The following is a 15,399-nucleotide window of genomic DNA, read 5'->3' as shown; positions in this document are numbered from 1 at the left end:
AAATAAATGTTTACCCATGTCCCCGCCACCTTCTGTTTAAACTGTTCATCATGTGAAATCTAACACCACATGCTTTACACCATGTGCTCATTGCAGTCAGATACCAACTGTGAACAAACCACCCCACACACTGAACGTAAACACTACACTATTTGCCTCAAGTGCTTAAAATAAGTATACCATGCATACACATATAAAAGTATTACTGAAGATGATCCTCCCCTCCTTCCCTCATGGTCTTATTACTGCATCATTACAATATGTGAAAAAGCCAGCCTCCCCATAAGCCAGTAACACCGAAATCGCTCAATTCTGTATCATGAAAATCTTATTTACCATTTTTTTTATTTTAAATTTGGAGAAGATTTGTGTTCTAGGTTAGCCAACATTTTCGCTAGAAATCTAAGGATGACCAGCTTTGGAAGATGCACGACTTGGAGCATACACCAGCGGCATCTCCTCTGCTAAGGCAGAGGAGCACCGCCCCACTGCTCCTTTGAAAGTAATACAGTGTCACTAATAACATGCACAGCCTTCCACTCCCTGTCTGAACGCCAAACCAGGGTGCTCAGTACAATCATGATGCTGCTGTCATGCTGGTGACAGCAGCGTCATAATTGGCTTAAGGGAACCTGTGTGCGTCAACAGAAGAACAGATGAGGACGGAGGAGAGGGGGCAGCCCGGCAGCCAGGTAAGTGAAATGTAATTTGTTTTCTAAGCCCCCCTCCCGCCCTACCCGTAGCATTCTGTGGGAGCCACCACTGATGTAGACACTTTCCACATCCCTCCAAGCAAATAAGAACAAGCATTTAAAATGCAACGGTTTCGCCTTTACAAAAGTTAGAGCTATTGGCATTGTAAATGACAATATTTTTATTTATGTGTTGGTTTTGAAAACAGATAAATAAATGGCATTGTTATTTACAATACCAATAGCATAATCTCTCGCAAATGCTAAGCACACACACCCACAGAGAGCCCCCCACAGAGCCCCACCCACACACACACAGAGCCTCCCGCACACAGAGCCTCCCACACACACCCACACAGCCCGGGCGCGAAGCTTGACAAACTGGAAGCCCACTCCCCAGAGTGACCCACTCTTTGGGGGAATTGTCACTTCCCCTGATCCCATTAACACTGTTGGACTACTCCAAGCACCCTGGCGCCTTATTACCTTACGATTGGAGGGCTGGCAGGAGTGAGTGATTGTGTGTGTGAGTGAGTGAGAGAGTGAGTGTGTGTGTGAGTGAGTGTGTGTGTGAGTGAGTATGCGAGTGAATGAGTGAGTGAGACTGTGTGTGAGTGAGTGAGTACTTTGCACCATAGCACAACTCTAAATGAAATCACTAAAATAATGCGTTTTCTGCTTTTACACCCCGCCATTCCCTTAAACAACACCCTGCAGCTTTATAGATAGGCCGGTGCTGCATAGTTTTCATTGAATCCGTTAATAGCATGAAAACGGCGATCACGCTAAGAAAGCGTTTTGAAGCCTTACTAGCGATAGAAGGCACTATCAGATAATCATAACACACTGTAGCTACCTACAGCTCCTCCTGCCTTAACGGAGTGATCTCTCCCGTATGTTTTACATAGTTCTTCATACAGCCTGCCAGATTTCTAAGCACTGTCGGCTTTTGTCAATAAGAAAAGAGGGGAAAGGAGTGATTTGCCCAGGATCACCGCATTAAAGTAGTTAGTCACACATGCAGAGCTCTCGGACATCTTTGTTGATCACAGTGCTCTCAATTTGTGTCTGTTAATCACACCATTACGGATCGCTAAAAAAAATACACACCATCCAACAAAAATCCATTGAATAAATGCAGACATCAGAAACAGATTCTTAAACCCGATTTCGAAACTTTAACGTACAGTGTGTGTGTGTAAAATAAAGCTCACACACATTCACTCCGAATGACATCTTGGGATGGAATATCACTTCCTTAATGTACCCCCGCATAATGGTAGTCATTTTAATTTTATCGACTTCAGAAGTATGAAAAGCTGAATGGTATAGGCGGGAATCGATCCCCTGGGTATGGCGTCACGCACATATTACCTACAGTGGATACCTTAGTCTACAGAGCTTAGTCGTGATGTATTTCCTTTTAAACATCATGTTTGCAAAGTAATGCAAAAAGCAGCTTATTCAACGTGCTTATGTTTTATGAGATCATAAACCTGTCACGTCATGATAGGTAGCTGGGAAACAGCGCGCGGACCTAAGTATCTGGATAGTAGCCCCGCCTTGTGATGTTGCAGAAACACAGTAATGGAGCTGGAGATTCACAAAGAAGAAAACGGTGCATAGTGTCTCATGCGGAGACGGGAGGCCCAGCAGAGCGGGTATAGGGGGAGAGTAAAGGGGGTGGGGGGGTGGGGTCTCCATTAGCTCATGTGCACGCAGACATGCAGGTAATTATGCCTGAAGTGCTTCTGCAAAGAAACCATCACATGACCAGAGAAGCCGAGCACATGCTGTCTTCCCTCCCTTCATAGCCATCCCGTGATAATTGGAATTAACTGGAAGTCTTGTAGTGAAAGCAAACATTGTTATGGAGATAACTCCAGCCGATCACTAATGAGCACTTCACACAACTGGACTCCTTTTCCTGCTATTACACGGGTAGCTTATCTACTACAAGGCCCTCCATTCTCCATCAATGCACCCCAGTAATTAGAATAGACACGCCATGGTGGCAACTGGCAAGCTAAAAAGTGAATACGTGAAGTCTTGCAGCCTTTCTATCAGCTCTTCCTCGTCCTCAGAGCCTCCGCCTGCCGCCAGACCTCTATGGTCTTACCACAATACCATCAGCACTGCCAGGAGTGCAATCCTCAGAGCCCCCCAGTATTCTCTGATCCACACACAGCGCAAGCACTGCAGGAGCGGAGGAGCCTCTGTCCCCAGCAGTCATTCCCGACACTGCCAATGTCCCCTCCACCCCTCCCATCAACAGATGTGAAGGTCAGGGATCAATAGCGCAAAGGAGGACCCTTTCGAAATTACTGCAATAACACACTTACAAAAGAGCAGGGGGGGGTCATTCTGTACAGCAGTAATTTTGCACCCTACCACCTTCACGTGTTACCAGCCGCCACTGATTTGTAGTGCATTAAGCGCATAGAAGACTAAATATAAAATCAGCGAATGATTACAGAACGTAAAACTGGACTAAGAAATTGCACATGACTGGGTGCGTCCGACATGCGGGCTGGCTATCTCCTCGGTGCCATGTGTGAAAAAGATACGCATTTAATGAATTCACTGCAGAACCGGCCAAGTTCTACGAGTGAATCTAAAACTAGTGGAGTGCAGTAACATTGTTGCTCGTTTTTAGATGAGATGCCTGTATACTTTAAACAACTCTAAAATGGTAAAAAATAACGTTGCTTTTGAGCCATGGAGCTCAATCCTCGGCACATGTTTAAGACGCTTGGCATAAGTAGTTAACCCTCTGGAGCGCTACTGATGGTAACGCTTCAGTTCACGCTAATTGCTAAACAGTGTGGGGAACCCTACGGCACGAGGCCTGAAAGCAAAAATGGATGCATTAGTTTATTCGACACAACTCACACGGACAGCGGGAGGGGGGCGGGAACGGGCACAGGACGGGGGGGGGGGCGGGAACAGGCACAGGACGGGGAGGGGGGGCGGGAACAGGCACGGACAGCGGGAGGGGGGGCGGGAACGGCGGACAAAATACGTAAACTTACAAAGTGAAAACATATTTATAAACAAAATGCTCCTTACCTGATTGCCTCGTGGGAACTCAAATCTTGCAGCCAACTCCAACAACAAACACTTGTAAAATGAAGAAAACAGGGCAACTAAAAAAAAAAAATAACACACACCCACCGCTGCAATGACGATCCGAAGTGGGTGGAGAGGGAAAAAATCGCGGGAACTCCCCCGAATCTGGTCCGGCCTTGACGGACAGATCCGGCTCCCAATAGCTAGCCTCCATTTATGGAGCTAGCCAATGGGAGCCGGGGGACGTTCCTGAAGTCCTTATTGGAATCAATGGATTTCGCCTGCGCCGAAAAGCTGCGCAGAGCGCAGCCTTCGGCAGGCGAAACCCCAAAACACTGCACTGGAAATGTAAGTCTCCACTGAGGTTTCCTAAGGAAACTGGAGTGTGAAGAACTTCCATCTCCGAGCCGTGATTTAAATGATCAGTGCATCACACGCTTGTGTACTGTAAAAGTGGGCAAGAGGTCAGGGAGTGGGTGCCCCCATCTGTCCATTATCCCCCACCATACCGTTATCCCACACGCCCCACCTTCCTTTCTCATGCTGCTCTGAAATTCTTCATGCTGTTATTTTTCTTTTCTTTTTTCACGTTGCATACCTGCGCAGGCTGCTGGGCAAAATGGCTTAAAGTTTTTAAAAACGCTGCAACACTGTCAACTCTGGCCTCATCATGTTACTTTAAGCCATGTAAAAAAAAACATTGACTAAGACATTAGATTTTAAATAGGCAAAACCTGTGGGCTTTTCTAGAGCTTGTTTTTGTTGCCACTGCCTGCCATTGTCGATGGTTTTTGAGACAAGCATCAAAAAGATATGTAAGAAATATATTAGCTGCATAATAGTGGTACAGTTCTGTCTCTGAAAATAGCTAAACGGGGCAATCCGCCTTTAACCCCTCCCATGCTGGTGACGAGCCCCAGCCGTCACGCCCCGCGGTGGGCGTGTGCTGATGACGGCTGGGGTTCGTCACGGCCCGCCCTGTTCTTTTGTTTACCGCACAGCGGTAACATCACGGCCGCAGCGAAGGGGTTAAATACCTATTGATATCGATCTGATTAGCACACAAACAAACTAAATTAAGACAATATAACCAAATCACCTTTTGTTCAAGTAATGACATTACACATAAAAGGTAACTGAAAAATAAAAATAAAATTTTAACTGCTGCAAAACGCCCCCTTGCATTTTCTCTGGTATGGTGTTCACTAAACGATGCCCTTTAACAGCACATCGTTCAAATTTTGAATTATTTCGACTGTATTTTCTCAAAGCTTTGGGAGAGAACTTATCTGTCCTCAAATCCATTTTTCACAAGCAATTAGGTATGAAACAGCTCAACCAAATGCTTTTGAAAGCTTTGTGAATGTGCTCAATGTCAAGACATGCAATCTCACTAGCTTATAATATAATTGCACGCCATAATAATTACTATGAAATCCATCAGCAGAATTATCATAGTTAGTTACAACTGCAAGTGCAAGCCAGACGAATTGGCTTAGCCAGTACCTCTGCTTGATAATGCTTCCTCCAAAACTAATGTGTTCAACCCATGGGCTTTTGAAATAACCAGGTATTGATAGATTCTGATACCCAACAGAACTGCATCTTTTTCTTGGGGTCCATATCTAACTCCCCAGTGTTTGCAAGCTGTTCCTCCAAATACATCCTTTGAGTTATTGGGGGTATTGTGTTTTCTAGTTCTGTACTTTCTGGAGAAAATAGGACCCACGTTGTATTCCCATGTGCCCATACCGTATAAAGGAGAGTAAAGATGTGGTTTCTCCACCTCCTCAACATTCAAGTTGCATTCCAAGTCATACTCGACTAGAGTTGGGTATGGAAGACTTTGAGGACGCAGAGGCCAGTTTTTCCTCAATGTAGTAACATTCTATTTATGGATTAATGTTGCTGCATGTTTGTTTTTGTCTGGTTGAGAAAAGACTTACAATTGTGTTTAGTGGCAGAAAATCTCATCAGGAGGGAGCCTTTTTACTGTAATGACCTCTGATTTTCTGGCCTCCCTCATGGGTGGGATATCTCTGTAAGTGGACCATGATCTTTTCAGGACATCTGTATGTGCATTAATCTGATGGAATTGAGGGCAATTTGTCTTGGTCTGGTGGCCTTTCTTCCATTCAAATGAAACTTAAAAATGCAGATTCTAAGGTATAACCTCTACACCAGACATTTTGAACAAAACAGATAGCTCTGTGAGAAATCTTCATATGTTTGTGAACAACCCCAGAGCTCTACTCCATATAAAACTACCCCTAGGGCCTTCACATTATAGTTTTCTAACGCTGGAGCGTTAAAGGAGGATTTTCTGTGTATTTTCCCTATATATGAGCAGATTAGAACCCTTGTAGATAAGAATATTATTGCACTTTGGAAACTTTTAGATCGCTTGGAGTCATTGACAATCAGACTGAGCATACATACCCCTAAATTTACTGTCCAACAGGGGGAGGTCTCCAACCTGCAGTCCACTAGTGCACTTAGCCTTAATCAACAGTCACAGGCTCCTACACTAACGTCCATTCCCTCTACCAGTGCATGTGACTCTTGCAGTAAAGTCAAGGAATGCTTTTCACTTAAATCCATTGCCGCCCAGGAAAACCCCCTGATTACAGGACGTATTAATAGCCCACTTACACACCCAGCTGGTCTTGCAAGCTCTGTAAACAAAGTCACTTTAGGGTGCAATACACAGGGTGTGACCGCGACTATCGAAAAACCCTGCTAGTATGGCGAACGCTGAGGCTAGTAAAGAAGTTCTTAGCCTACCACCGGTAGCATGTCCCTATGTCTTAGTTTTAGCAGGTGTTCCCCCCCTAAGAAGAAATCTGACTGAGACCTGGGACCAATTGCAAAATAAAAGCACCGACTGGCTTGTAAAACATGAAGGGCTTAGGGTGGCAAACATTAGCGACATCATAATGGTACGTAGGGTCGGGGGTTGGTTCCTCATTGAAGAACATTGAGAGAGACTGTATTGTCATTATTTTCCGACGACCGCCATTGGTAAGATCTATATTGACGATACAGGAGCTTAATACCACCATCCCAACTCTTATCTGGTCACTGCCCCTGGGCTTTTTCTATAAAACGACACCGGGGCCAAATACCTAGGATACTTTCCCACACATGGTGCATAACAGGTTTTCCACCCTGTCTGGTTTAGACAGCCTGAATTGACTGTCATCTATCCCCACAGCAGTTGAGACTGTCTCTATTCCAACCATGACCAATCCCTCAGGAAATGACACTTTAGATTCACATGAAACTGACCCACCTTACATGTACTGAGCTGAAATGTTGCCGGCTTAGCATCTAAAATAAGTTCTGATGATTGGGTAAACATAGTTCAAAAATATGACGTTATCATGTTTCAAGAAACTTGGGCTACGCGGGACTTGCATCTAGTGGGGTTTGTATGTTTTAACTTCATTGTACCCTTTCCCAAAGCAGGCCGCCCATCCGGCGGACTTTCTATTTGGGTCAACATTTTCTCAGGCGGTAGTGCTATGCTCTTGACACAAATAATGATAACTTCCGAGCCTTGATTTATATACAGGGGGCTTACATTTGTTTTATTAGTTTTTATAATAATGATTTCCTGACCTCACCAAATACAAATTTTATTAATTTGTTTAATTTCATTTCTAATTTACAAAAACAAAAGGTGCTTCACAATTAAGCTGATATCTGTCTAGGCGGCGACTTCAACGCCAGGATCCCTAGGGAAAACAAACTAGTTACTGATCCCCTGGCTTACGTGCCCTCATCTAAAAAGGGGTGAAAATTGCTGTATCATTTGTCTAATCACAATCTATTAAATGTGATGGAAATTGCGGCTGTACATTATAATGATTACTGTTTCATACCAACATACAGATGTCGTGGTTTTGCTTCAACCATAGATTATGTTTTCATAGCTGCCTCATTAGAAGATTTTTATTAAAGGCTGAGGTTATACTAACTGTGCAGGGCAATCATAACCCAATTGCGACAACAATTAGATTTGCCCCAAGACAGGACTTTGCCAAAGAGTACAGGGCCAGCAACTTAGTTCCCTCTACTGATAACTTGAGTGATTTGGAAAGGTGTTGATAACAACAACCTATTCTCTAGAATGATAAAAGCACATCCATCACTCATTTACACTCTCCTGTCACCTACTGACCCCAACCCATAGGCAATTAACGCCTTTATCAATCTGTGTGGAGGCATTAAACGACTGATCTCTAGGCCCACATCAGACACCAACCAGAGTCCAAGATGTTTCAACAATGCCTGCTCACAAGCAAATAGAGAGTAGTCATTGCAACATCATTGGAGCCTTTCGCCTCAGGAACACATCTTCCGGGCCTTGTCTCACGAACAGATCTTTCAGTTGGCTTACCAAGATCTGCACTGGTGGATGAACCATTCCAACGTCCTGAAGGGTCACCCTTTTAGCTCCCAACAGGCTCCATGGTCACGGAATCCTCGCTGGGCTCGGGTGCTTTTTTTGGATGGAGCAGGCACTTTGCTCCATTTTGGAGCAACGCATGACCATCAGTGTGCTCAAGAAAAATTTGCAAAATCGTTAAAAATAAAGAATTTAGAATTAACAAAAAGGAATTGATCTTTTTTCTTGATGCGTCTTTTTTTCCATTATTTTTCATTAACTCCTCTCTGTTACGAAGCACAAGATTCATTCCAGTCTGTATAAAAAAAGGGCCATGCTACAGAGTTCTGAAATCACTGTCAAGTAAATATTTCTTTTGTACTGCATCTTGAAAAACTGCATTCAGAATATTGAAAGTTTAATTTTTTAACTACTGCACATGTTTTGAAATGGGCGATGTAGAAATCCTCATCTAAACTGCTAATTATAATCCTCTAGTTACACTTCATAACCCTTGCTTACTCAAGTACCAGAATGAGTAATATGTATTGTAACGTATTAAACTAAGGTGAAATTGGTATAATGAAATGATAATTAAAGGTCGCAACATTGACTTCTAGTAGGTTAGTAACTTGTTTTCTTTAATTTCAGTCAAAAAGTTGCCTGGCGCCGACGTAACCTGCAGCGTGCCTAAACACCTCAGTGGCCTGAAGGAAGTCCGCCCAGTCATCTCTTTTGCAGGACAGACACAGCCCTTCCAGAATGGCACTGCACAGTCTACAAGTACAGTTCATGGAGACACCAATGACCTTGACCAAGGAGTGGCTTCATTTAATGATCAACCTGTTTTCTTTAGGTTCGTAGAAATATTTGTACTTGTGATCATATAGGTGACTGGTAGCCTTCAGTATTACTAAGCACTCCCATTCCCAATAGTACTTGGAATGACCGAATACACGACACATTAGCACAACCAATGTGCAGAGCAAGCAGCAACCTGCCACTTGCTTTTCCATCTGTGTTTGAATGAAAACTGCATAGTCTTGTTCCGTTTTCAGTTTTCCTACCTATGTGGAGCCCAAACTATCACCTCTTTTTAAAAGCTGATTTGTTTCTTGTTTATTCTTCTGGCCTGGGCAGATCATGTGGAATCTTTCTATAATTACATGTGTTATACCACATACCATTAGAAGTAGCAGACCTTCACGCTTGTTCCTTATCCTGTTTAGGGAATGTTTATTTGACTCACTGTATCGAGTCTTTCAGACCCACAGGACCCTCATTCGACTAAAGGTGCTCCACCACCACCCACCATAGGTTTTCTGTTGCCAGGTACAGCAGGTTCAGCCACCATTAATAGACTATGAAAGCCAGTTGCATGATCATCTTACTATGAAGCCAGGTCCTACCCCCACCATCCAGGATACCACAACATTGAAACATTAGGTACAGTTACGTAATTGAGCCCATCTTCTCCATTGGATCCCCATTCAGTTGCACGATCGGATTAATGCAGTCCTCCCTTGTGCTTGAATCCACACACTCCCTATTACATCAGTGAGACTGTCACAGCATCATTACCTTGTTGCTGATTTTGAGTGAGCCAGTGTTTCCCTTTGGAAAGAGGTACCACATTTGAGACCAGCAAGGGTCACTGCTCTCCTACAATGATGGACTCTAGACTTAAACATAAAAGCTTAACCACTTTTCACAAAGATGGCAAGTTGAATCTCTTGTTCTTCTTAATGTGTACTACTACTGTTTGAAGCTCCTGCTTGGGTATGGCTACCGGAGTCGACAAGAGAAAGGTTTCCCTGCTTGTCCTCCAATGAAGGACGCCTGTTTACAAGCATTAGAACTGAACTGATGTGTTAAATGACATGCTCTCCAAGCTGGAATTGTGGTTCTGATGGATATTTCGAACTACAGATTCCTCACCTTGGAAATATTTCCCAGACGTTCGACTGGATCTGAAAACTTTAAAGCAGTTCTCCTGCTTGGCGTTAGATTGCTGGTGTCGTGGGGTGCCGCACCAACATTGTTGCACTCCAGAAGTGATGAGCTGAGCCACACTTTTGTGGCATTCCTGCACACTGACTAAATCGTGTAGGAACTGCCAGAAAAACTTTATGTGACAGACCCTTATGAAGTTTGTGGTGCCTGGGTTCGGGCACAACTCCAAAGCCTGCTACAACTGCACCCAAATGAATCCATAGGTCACACAGGACTGTGAGGTAACTTTTACATCCGTAAAAACAAGAAGTTTTAATCCTGCAAATGATTGAAAGGAAGGTCTCGTTTCTGAAGTCCTTCCTGAAGCAGATCATTGTCACGTTCTTCGTCTTTGGGTTAGTCAAAGAAAAAGCACAAGAAGTTGAAGCAGCAATCGGCCCCTTCCTGCCACTCTCAGACTCTGAGGGTGGTTAAAGACCTCAACATGCCTCCTGATTGTGCTCTCAAAAATCATTGGAGCCAATTCTGAGTTTTGTCCCGGCTACCCCGAATTCCCAGGTCCATTTGGCGAAGTTGCAGTAATGGAGTCCTTCCAAAAGGCATACTGTTTATATTTGGCACTTTCCCTGCTCCCTCTTGCTCTCCTTCAGGCCCCACTGATCCGCAGGGGCCTCCAGTTGGATTTAGTGCCATTGGGTTCTGCCCTCCTTGCCATGTGTGTCCCTTAGACCTGCATCGGGTTGTGCACTGGCTCGGTGCCACCTGTTCCTTTTGCATCAGCACCATGCAGATGCCATGGATTAATGCCGTAGAAGATGTACAGCCCATCTCCAGGCAGAATCCACCACGACCTTAACCGATGTCGAGTCCAGCTCTGAACGGCACACAACTATTGCGCAACCCTTCGAATTCCGAAACTTTGCCTTTTCCTCTTGTTAGAGCCCAGGCTTTACACAGTATTTTCAACTTTAACTGTGATAAGGCGATGTTCCCCAATATGCAAAGAAAACTGGTTTGAACACTTCAGGATGCTCAATACTTCCCCAGATACAGGCCTTGCCCCACCTCCTACCCCCTGCCCGCATCCTGCCACAGAGAAAAACACCTCTTTCCCTGCTATTAATAAAAGGGCAGCAGAAGTTCTAGATTTACAACTACCGACCATGGAAGTAAAGACTATTATATTGGAGGAAATACTGCAGACTGATCCGGCTCCCACTAAGCCACTGTTACCATATAATGATGCCCTTAATGATACTCTTTTGGGCACTTGGTCAGAACCTTGTTCAAGTTCGCCTGTTAAGTCCCAGGGTACTTGTCACCATTGCCCTGCACCCGGTGACCCAATGCCTGAGAGTGCGGTGGTACAGATTTCCAGGAGCAAAATTAATTCCAGTGCTTTCCCTGCTTCTCCTGTTTGTGAAATCAAATGGATAGAAACATTTGGGAAACACATTTTTCCACGCATCAGCCTGTAACTCAGATCTGTGAATTCCAGCTGTTTTCAGGGCTGGTATTCTCAAGCCCTTTGGGATGTCATGGCACAAGATTTGCCTGCTGTCCCAGATAACCTTCGGGTGCCCCGTACTGCAAAAAATGTGTCATCCGCTCTGGATTGGATATGACCGACTGCTTAGGCCAAGCAATGGATCCCTGTGTGGCAATTCTGATAGATACATCTGTCAGTGGATTCCTCACCTTGTGAATATCCCCCTGCGTCAGCAAACGTTCTGAAAACTCTTTTGTAGCAGGCCGCCGTGGATGACGTCACAGGAGCATGGCATTGCACGCGACTCCTGCTGACGTCACCGACTCCTTATTAGACCTACGTCGGCGTGATGACATCAGTTCCCTTTTTTCCGCGTCGTCGACGCTAACGGTTTCTTGGGATCTCTTGTGTTGTGGATAGTAACTTTGTTGCTATTTGTGTGTTTCTCTATCTTTTTCGAGCTGTTGTTCTTCGCCGAAGATGTCGTCGAAGAAGACAGGCTTTAAGCAGTGCGGATTGTGTGCCAGGATGATGTCTATAACCGATCCTCATAGTGATTGCTTGTGGTGTCTGGGCTCGGACCACGATGTCGGAGGCTGTCGATCCTGTTCCAAAATGAACCCAAAGGCTCTGCGTGAATGAGAGGCTAAACTTCTTCTGGCCAAGGTAAAGAGAAAGGATGCTAAGAGGTCTTCAAGGTCAAGATCCAGACGCTCGAGGTAGAAGCCGAAGTCGAGGTCGAGGTCCCGATCAGAGTCGGCGTCGAAGTCTGCTTCGGGTCATGCTTCGGGTTCCTCGAAGAAAAAACATAAGAGGAAGAAGCATAGCTCGAGGCATCATTCCGGCAAGGAGTCAGATTCAAAGAAGAGGTCTTCATCTCGTAAGCATCATAAAGACTTTTTGTCTCCATCACCATCTCGTGAGCCTGAAGGTGAAGCCTCGCCCTTTCAGTCCCGAGGGCCATCTCCAGATCCGGAACCGAATCCGTCTCTGGATCCGTGTCAGTCTTCTGAGCATGAGGAAGAAGACGTTGACAATCCTCAGGCTTCGGCGACTCCGGTGCATCATCCAGAGGAACAGGAGGGTCATGAAGATACGATTCCAGTGCAGCCTCCTCTGGAGCAGCCAGTGGGTTTGTACCCTCCGTTTCCTGGTCCTGGACAGGACCCCTCGCATTTCCTTAATGCTATGTATGGCGTATATGCGAGAGAAATGTACCCCACTGGTGCACCGGCTGGTCCCATGGGTCCATTGTCGTACAACTTGGGTGTCCCTCAATCTTATGCTCCGGCGCCTTTCCTGCCGTTTATGCCGACTCCATATCCACCTTGGCTTGGTTCGGCGCCGCCGAGGTCATCGACTCCGCACACGGCTTCGCCGGCTCCGGAGCGACCTCGGGATCGGAATCGAGATTCGACGCCGGTTCCAGCTTCCCATCCTCAGGCTTTTCCAGCTCCTCACTCGACTCCGGCCCCGGCTCCATCGGAGTCGTTACCTGATCCGACGACTTCGGTTCTGTTGGAGTGGTCGAGGCGTAAAGCTCAGCGTCTCATGGAAGAGAAGGAATATGAGGATCCAGAAGTAGGGGAAGGTGAACTTCAGGATCAGGAAGATTATTTTGAGGATCTGCATAATGCAAGTGGTTTGGAATTTTCGCCTGAATGGGGGTTGCCTGCAGTTTCTGATGCACCCTCTAGAGATGTGACTCATTACCACGTTGTTATTAAAAAGGCTGCAGATCTGTTGAATTTAACTTTGCCTTCGGTAGAGTTTAAATCTAACATCCTTACTGAGGTTCTACATTCACCTTCATCTGTTGTTGAGCCGACTCTTCCGTTCACTGAAGCTCTAACTGAGCCAATATTGGAAGTTTGGAAAAAGCCTCTGACTGCTCCTGCGGTGTCTAGAACAGTGGCGAGACGTTATAGGGTGGCACCTGGTGACCCTGAGTTCTTGACATCCCATCCTTCGCCAGAGAGTCTGGTTGTTCAGGCGGCTTGTTCAAAGAGGTCGGCTGGTGCATTTCCCCAGGTTCCAGGGGATAAGGACTCAAAGAGGTTGGATCAGAATGCAAAGAAGATGTTCTCATCAAGTAGCATGGCCCTAAAATCGACAAATGCTACTTGTCTGCTGGGCAGATATGTACATGCTTTGATGGACACGTTTAAGCAGTTATCATCTAAGCTTCCGGAGGAGGATAGAAAGAACTTCAATGAGGTGGTTTCTGTCACTCAGGCTGCGGCTCGCCAGGTGATTCAGAGTGGCATGGATACGGCGAACTCTGTGGCTAGGATAATGGGTTCTTCAGTCGCCACTAGAAGGGCCGCTTGGTTAAAATCGTCTGAATTCTCAGCTGATGTCCAGGCTGCTCTTTTGGATTTGCCTTTTGATGGCACTGGCCTTTTTGGAAAGAAGGACGACCCTGCCTTAGAAAGGTTCAAAGATAGCAGGGCGACTGCAAGGTCTTTGGGCTTACAGATTAGAGGCTCTTCCACCAAGAAATTCAGGGGTTTTGGAAGGTCCACTTTTCGTGCCTATAAGCAGAGCCAACAGCAGCAACAGCAGCAGAATCCTTTGTACAAGTCCTCTAGAGGTAGACAAAGGGGTCGTACCCGTGGCCTCGTCAAGCTTCCTCCTCCTCAACATCCTCCTCTAATACCCACCCCCCACCTACAACAGCAAAGCGGCCCTAGATCGACCATTCTGGATCATGCGGGTCCTGTAGGGGGTCGGCTTACCTATTTTCTACGAGATTGGGAATCGGTAACATCAGATCTTTGGGTTCTCAATCTCTTAGAGAATGGGTATGCTGTTCCCTTTCGCGAATTTCCTCCCAATTACCCTCCTTGCCAAGGTTATTGTTCGGAGGACCAACTGCTTCTCTTGCAGGAAGAAGTCCTGGCACTTTTCAGAAAGGGTGCGATAGAGGTGGTTCCGGAGCAGGAAAGGGGTCAGGGATGCTACTCCCGGTATTTCCTGATCCCCAAGAAGGATGGCAGACTTCGTCCAATCCTGGACCTCAGGGTTTTGAACCTCTTTCTCAAACAGGAGAGTTTCAAGATGCTCACTCTTGCTCAGGTTCTTCAGGCACTGATGGAAGAAGACTGGATGGTGTCGATCGACTTGCAGGATGCGTATTTTCACATTCCGATCCTGAAGTCACACAGGAAGTATCTCTGTTTTACGGTGGGATCGCAGCATTACCAGTTTGCTGTCCTTCCGTTTGGCCTTACTGCTGCGCCTCAAGTCTTCACCAAGGTGATGCCTGTGGTGGCAGTGCATCTCAGAAGGTCGGAGATTCCAGTGTTTCCCTATCTGGGCGACTGGCTGATCAAAGCAGAGTCGCCGGAGAAGGTGCCACATCATTTGCAAGAGACAACTCAGTTGTTGCACAGGTTGGGTTTTTCGATAAATGTACCCAAATCTCACCTGGTGCCTTCCCAGCGCAACCTGTTCATAGGTGCGGTACTGGACACTACTGTGTGTCCTGCATTCCCTCCTCCTCAAAGGATTCGCGACATATAGGAAATGATACCTTTATTTCACTATGGAGCGGTTGTTCCAGTCCTGAAGGTCCTTCGTCTGCTCGGTCTGATGGCTTCTTGCATTCTGTTGGTCAACCATGCACGCTGGCACATGAGGGCACTTCAGTGGTGCCTCCGCAGGCAGTGGTATCAGCACAACGGAGATCTCAGGGAGTCAGTGAGGATCTCCAGAGAGACTGCGGCGGATCTGTCCTGGTGGGGCGTGGAAGGCAATCTGTCTCAAGGAAAGCCTTTCCAACTTCCTCCAGCGGTGGCCACAGT

The 15,399-nt window shown here is 46.0% G+C and overlaps 1 protein-coding gene across 2 annotated transcripts in view; it reads left to right on the top strand.

Moving 5' to 3' along the window:
* The window catches only part of ATG2B (autophagy related 2B), a 1,072,129-nt gene that overhangs the window by 869,955 nt on the left and 186,775 nt on the right, over nucleotides 1–15,399 (top strand). For both annotated transcript variants that reach the window (XM_086937744.1, XM_086937743.1), the window contains exon 36: nucleotides 8,803–9,007. In XM_086937744.1, coding sequence (XP_086793870.1) covers nucleotides 8,803–9,007 — 205 coding nt within the window. The remainder of the gene's footprint in view (nucleotides 1–8,802; nucleotides 9,008–15,399) is intronic.

This window comes from Lissotriton vulgaris, chromosome 9 (genome assembly GCF_964263255.1).
Source record: "Lissotriton vulgaris chromosome 9, aLisVul1.2, whole genome shotgun sequence".
Lineage (NCBI taxonomy): Eukaryota > Metazoa > Chordata > Amphibia > Caudata > Salamandridae > Lissotriton > Lissotriton vulgaris.
Note: the sequence above shows the minus strand (reverse complement) of the source record. Positions and strands in the feature narration are given on the sequence as shown.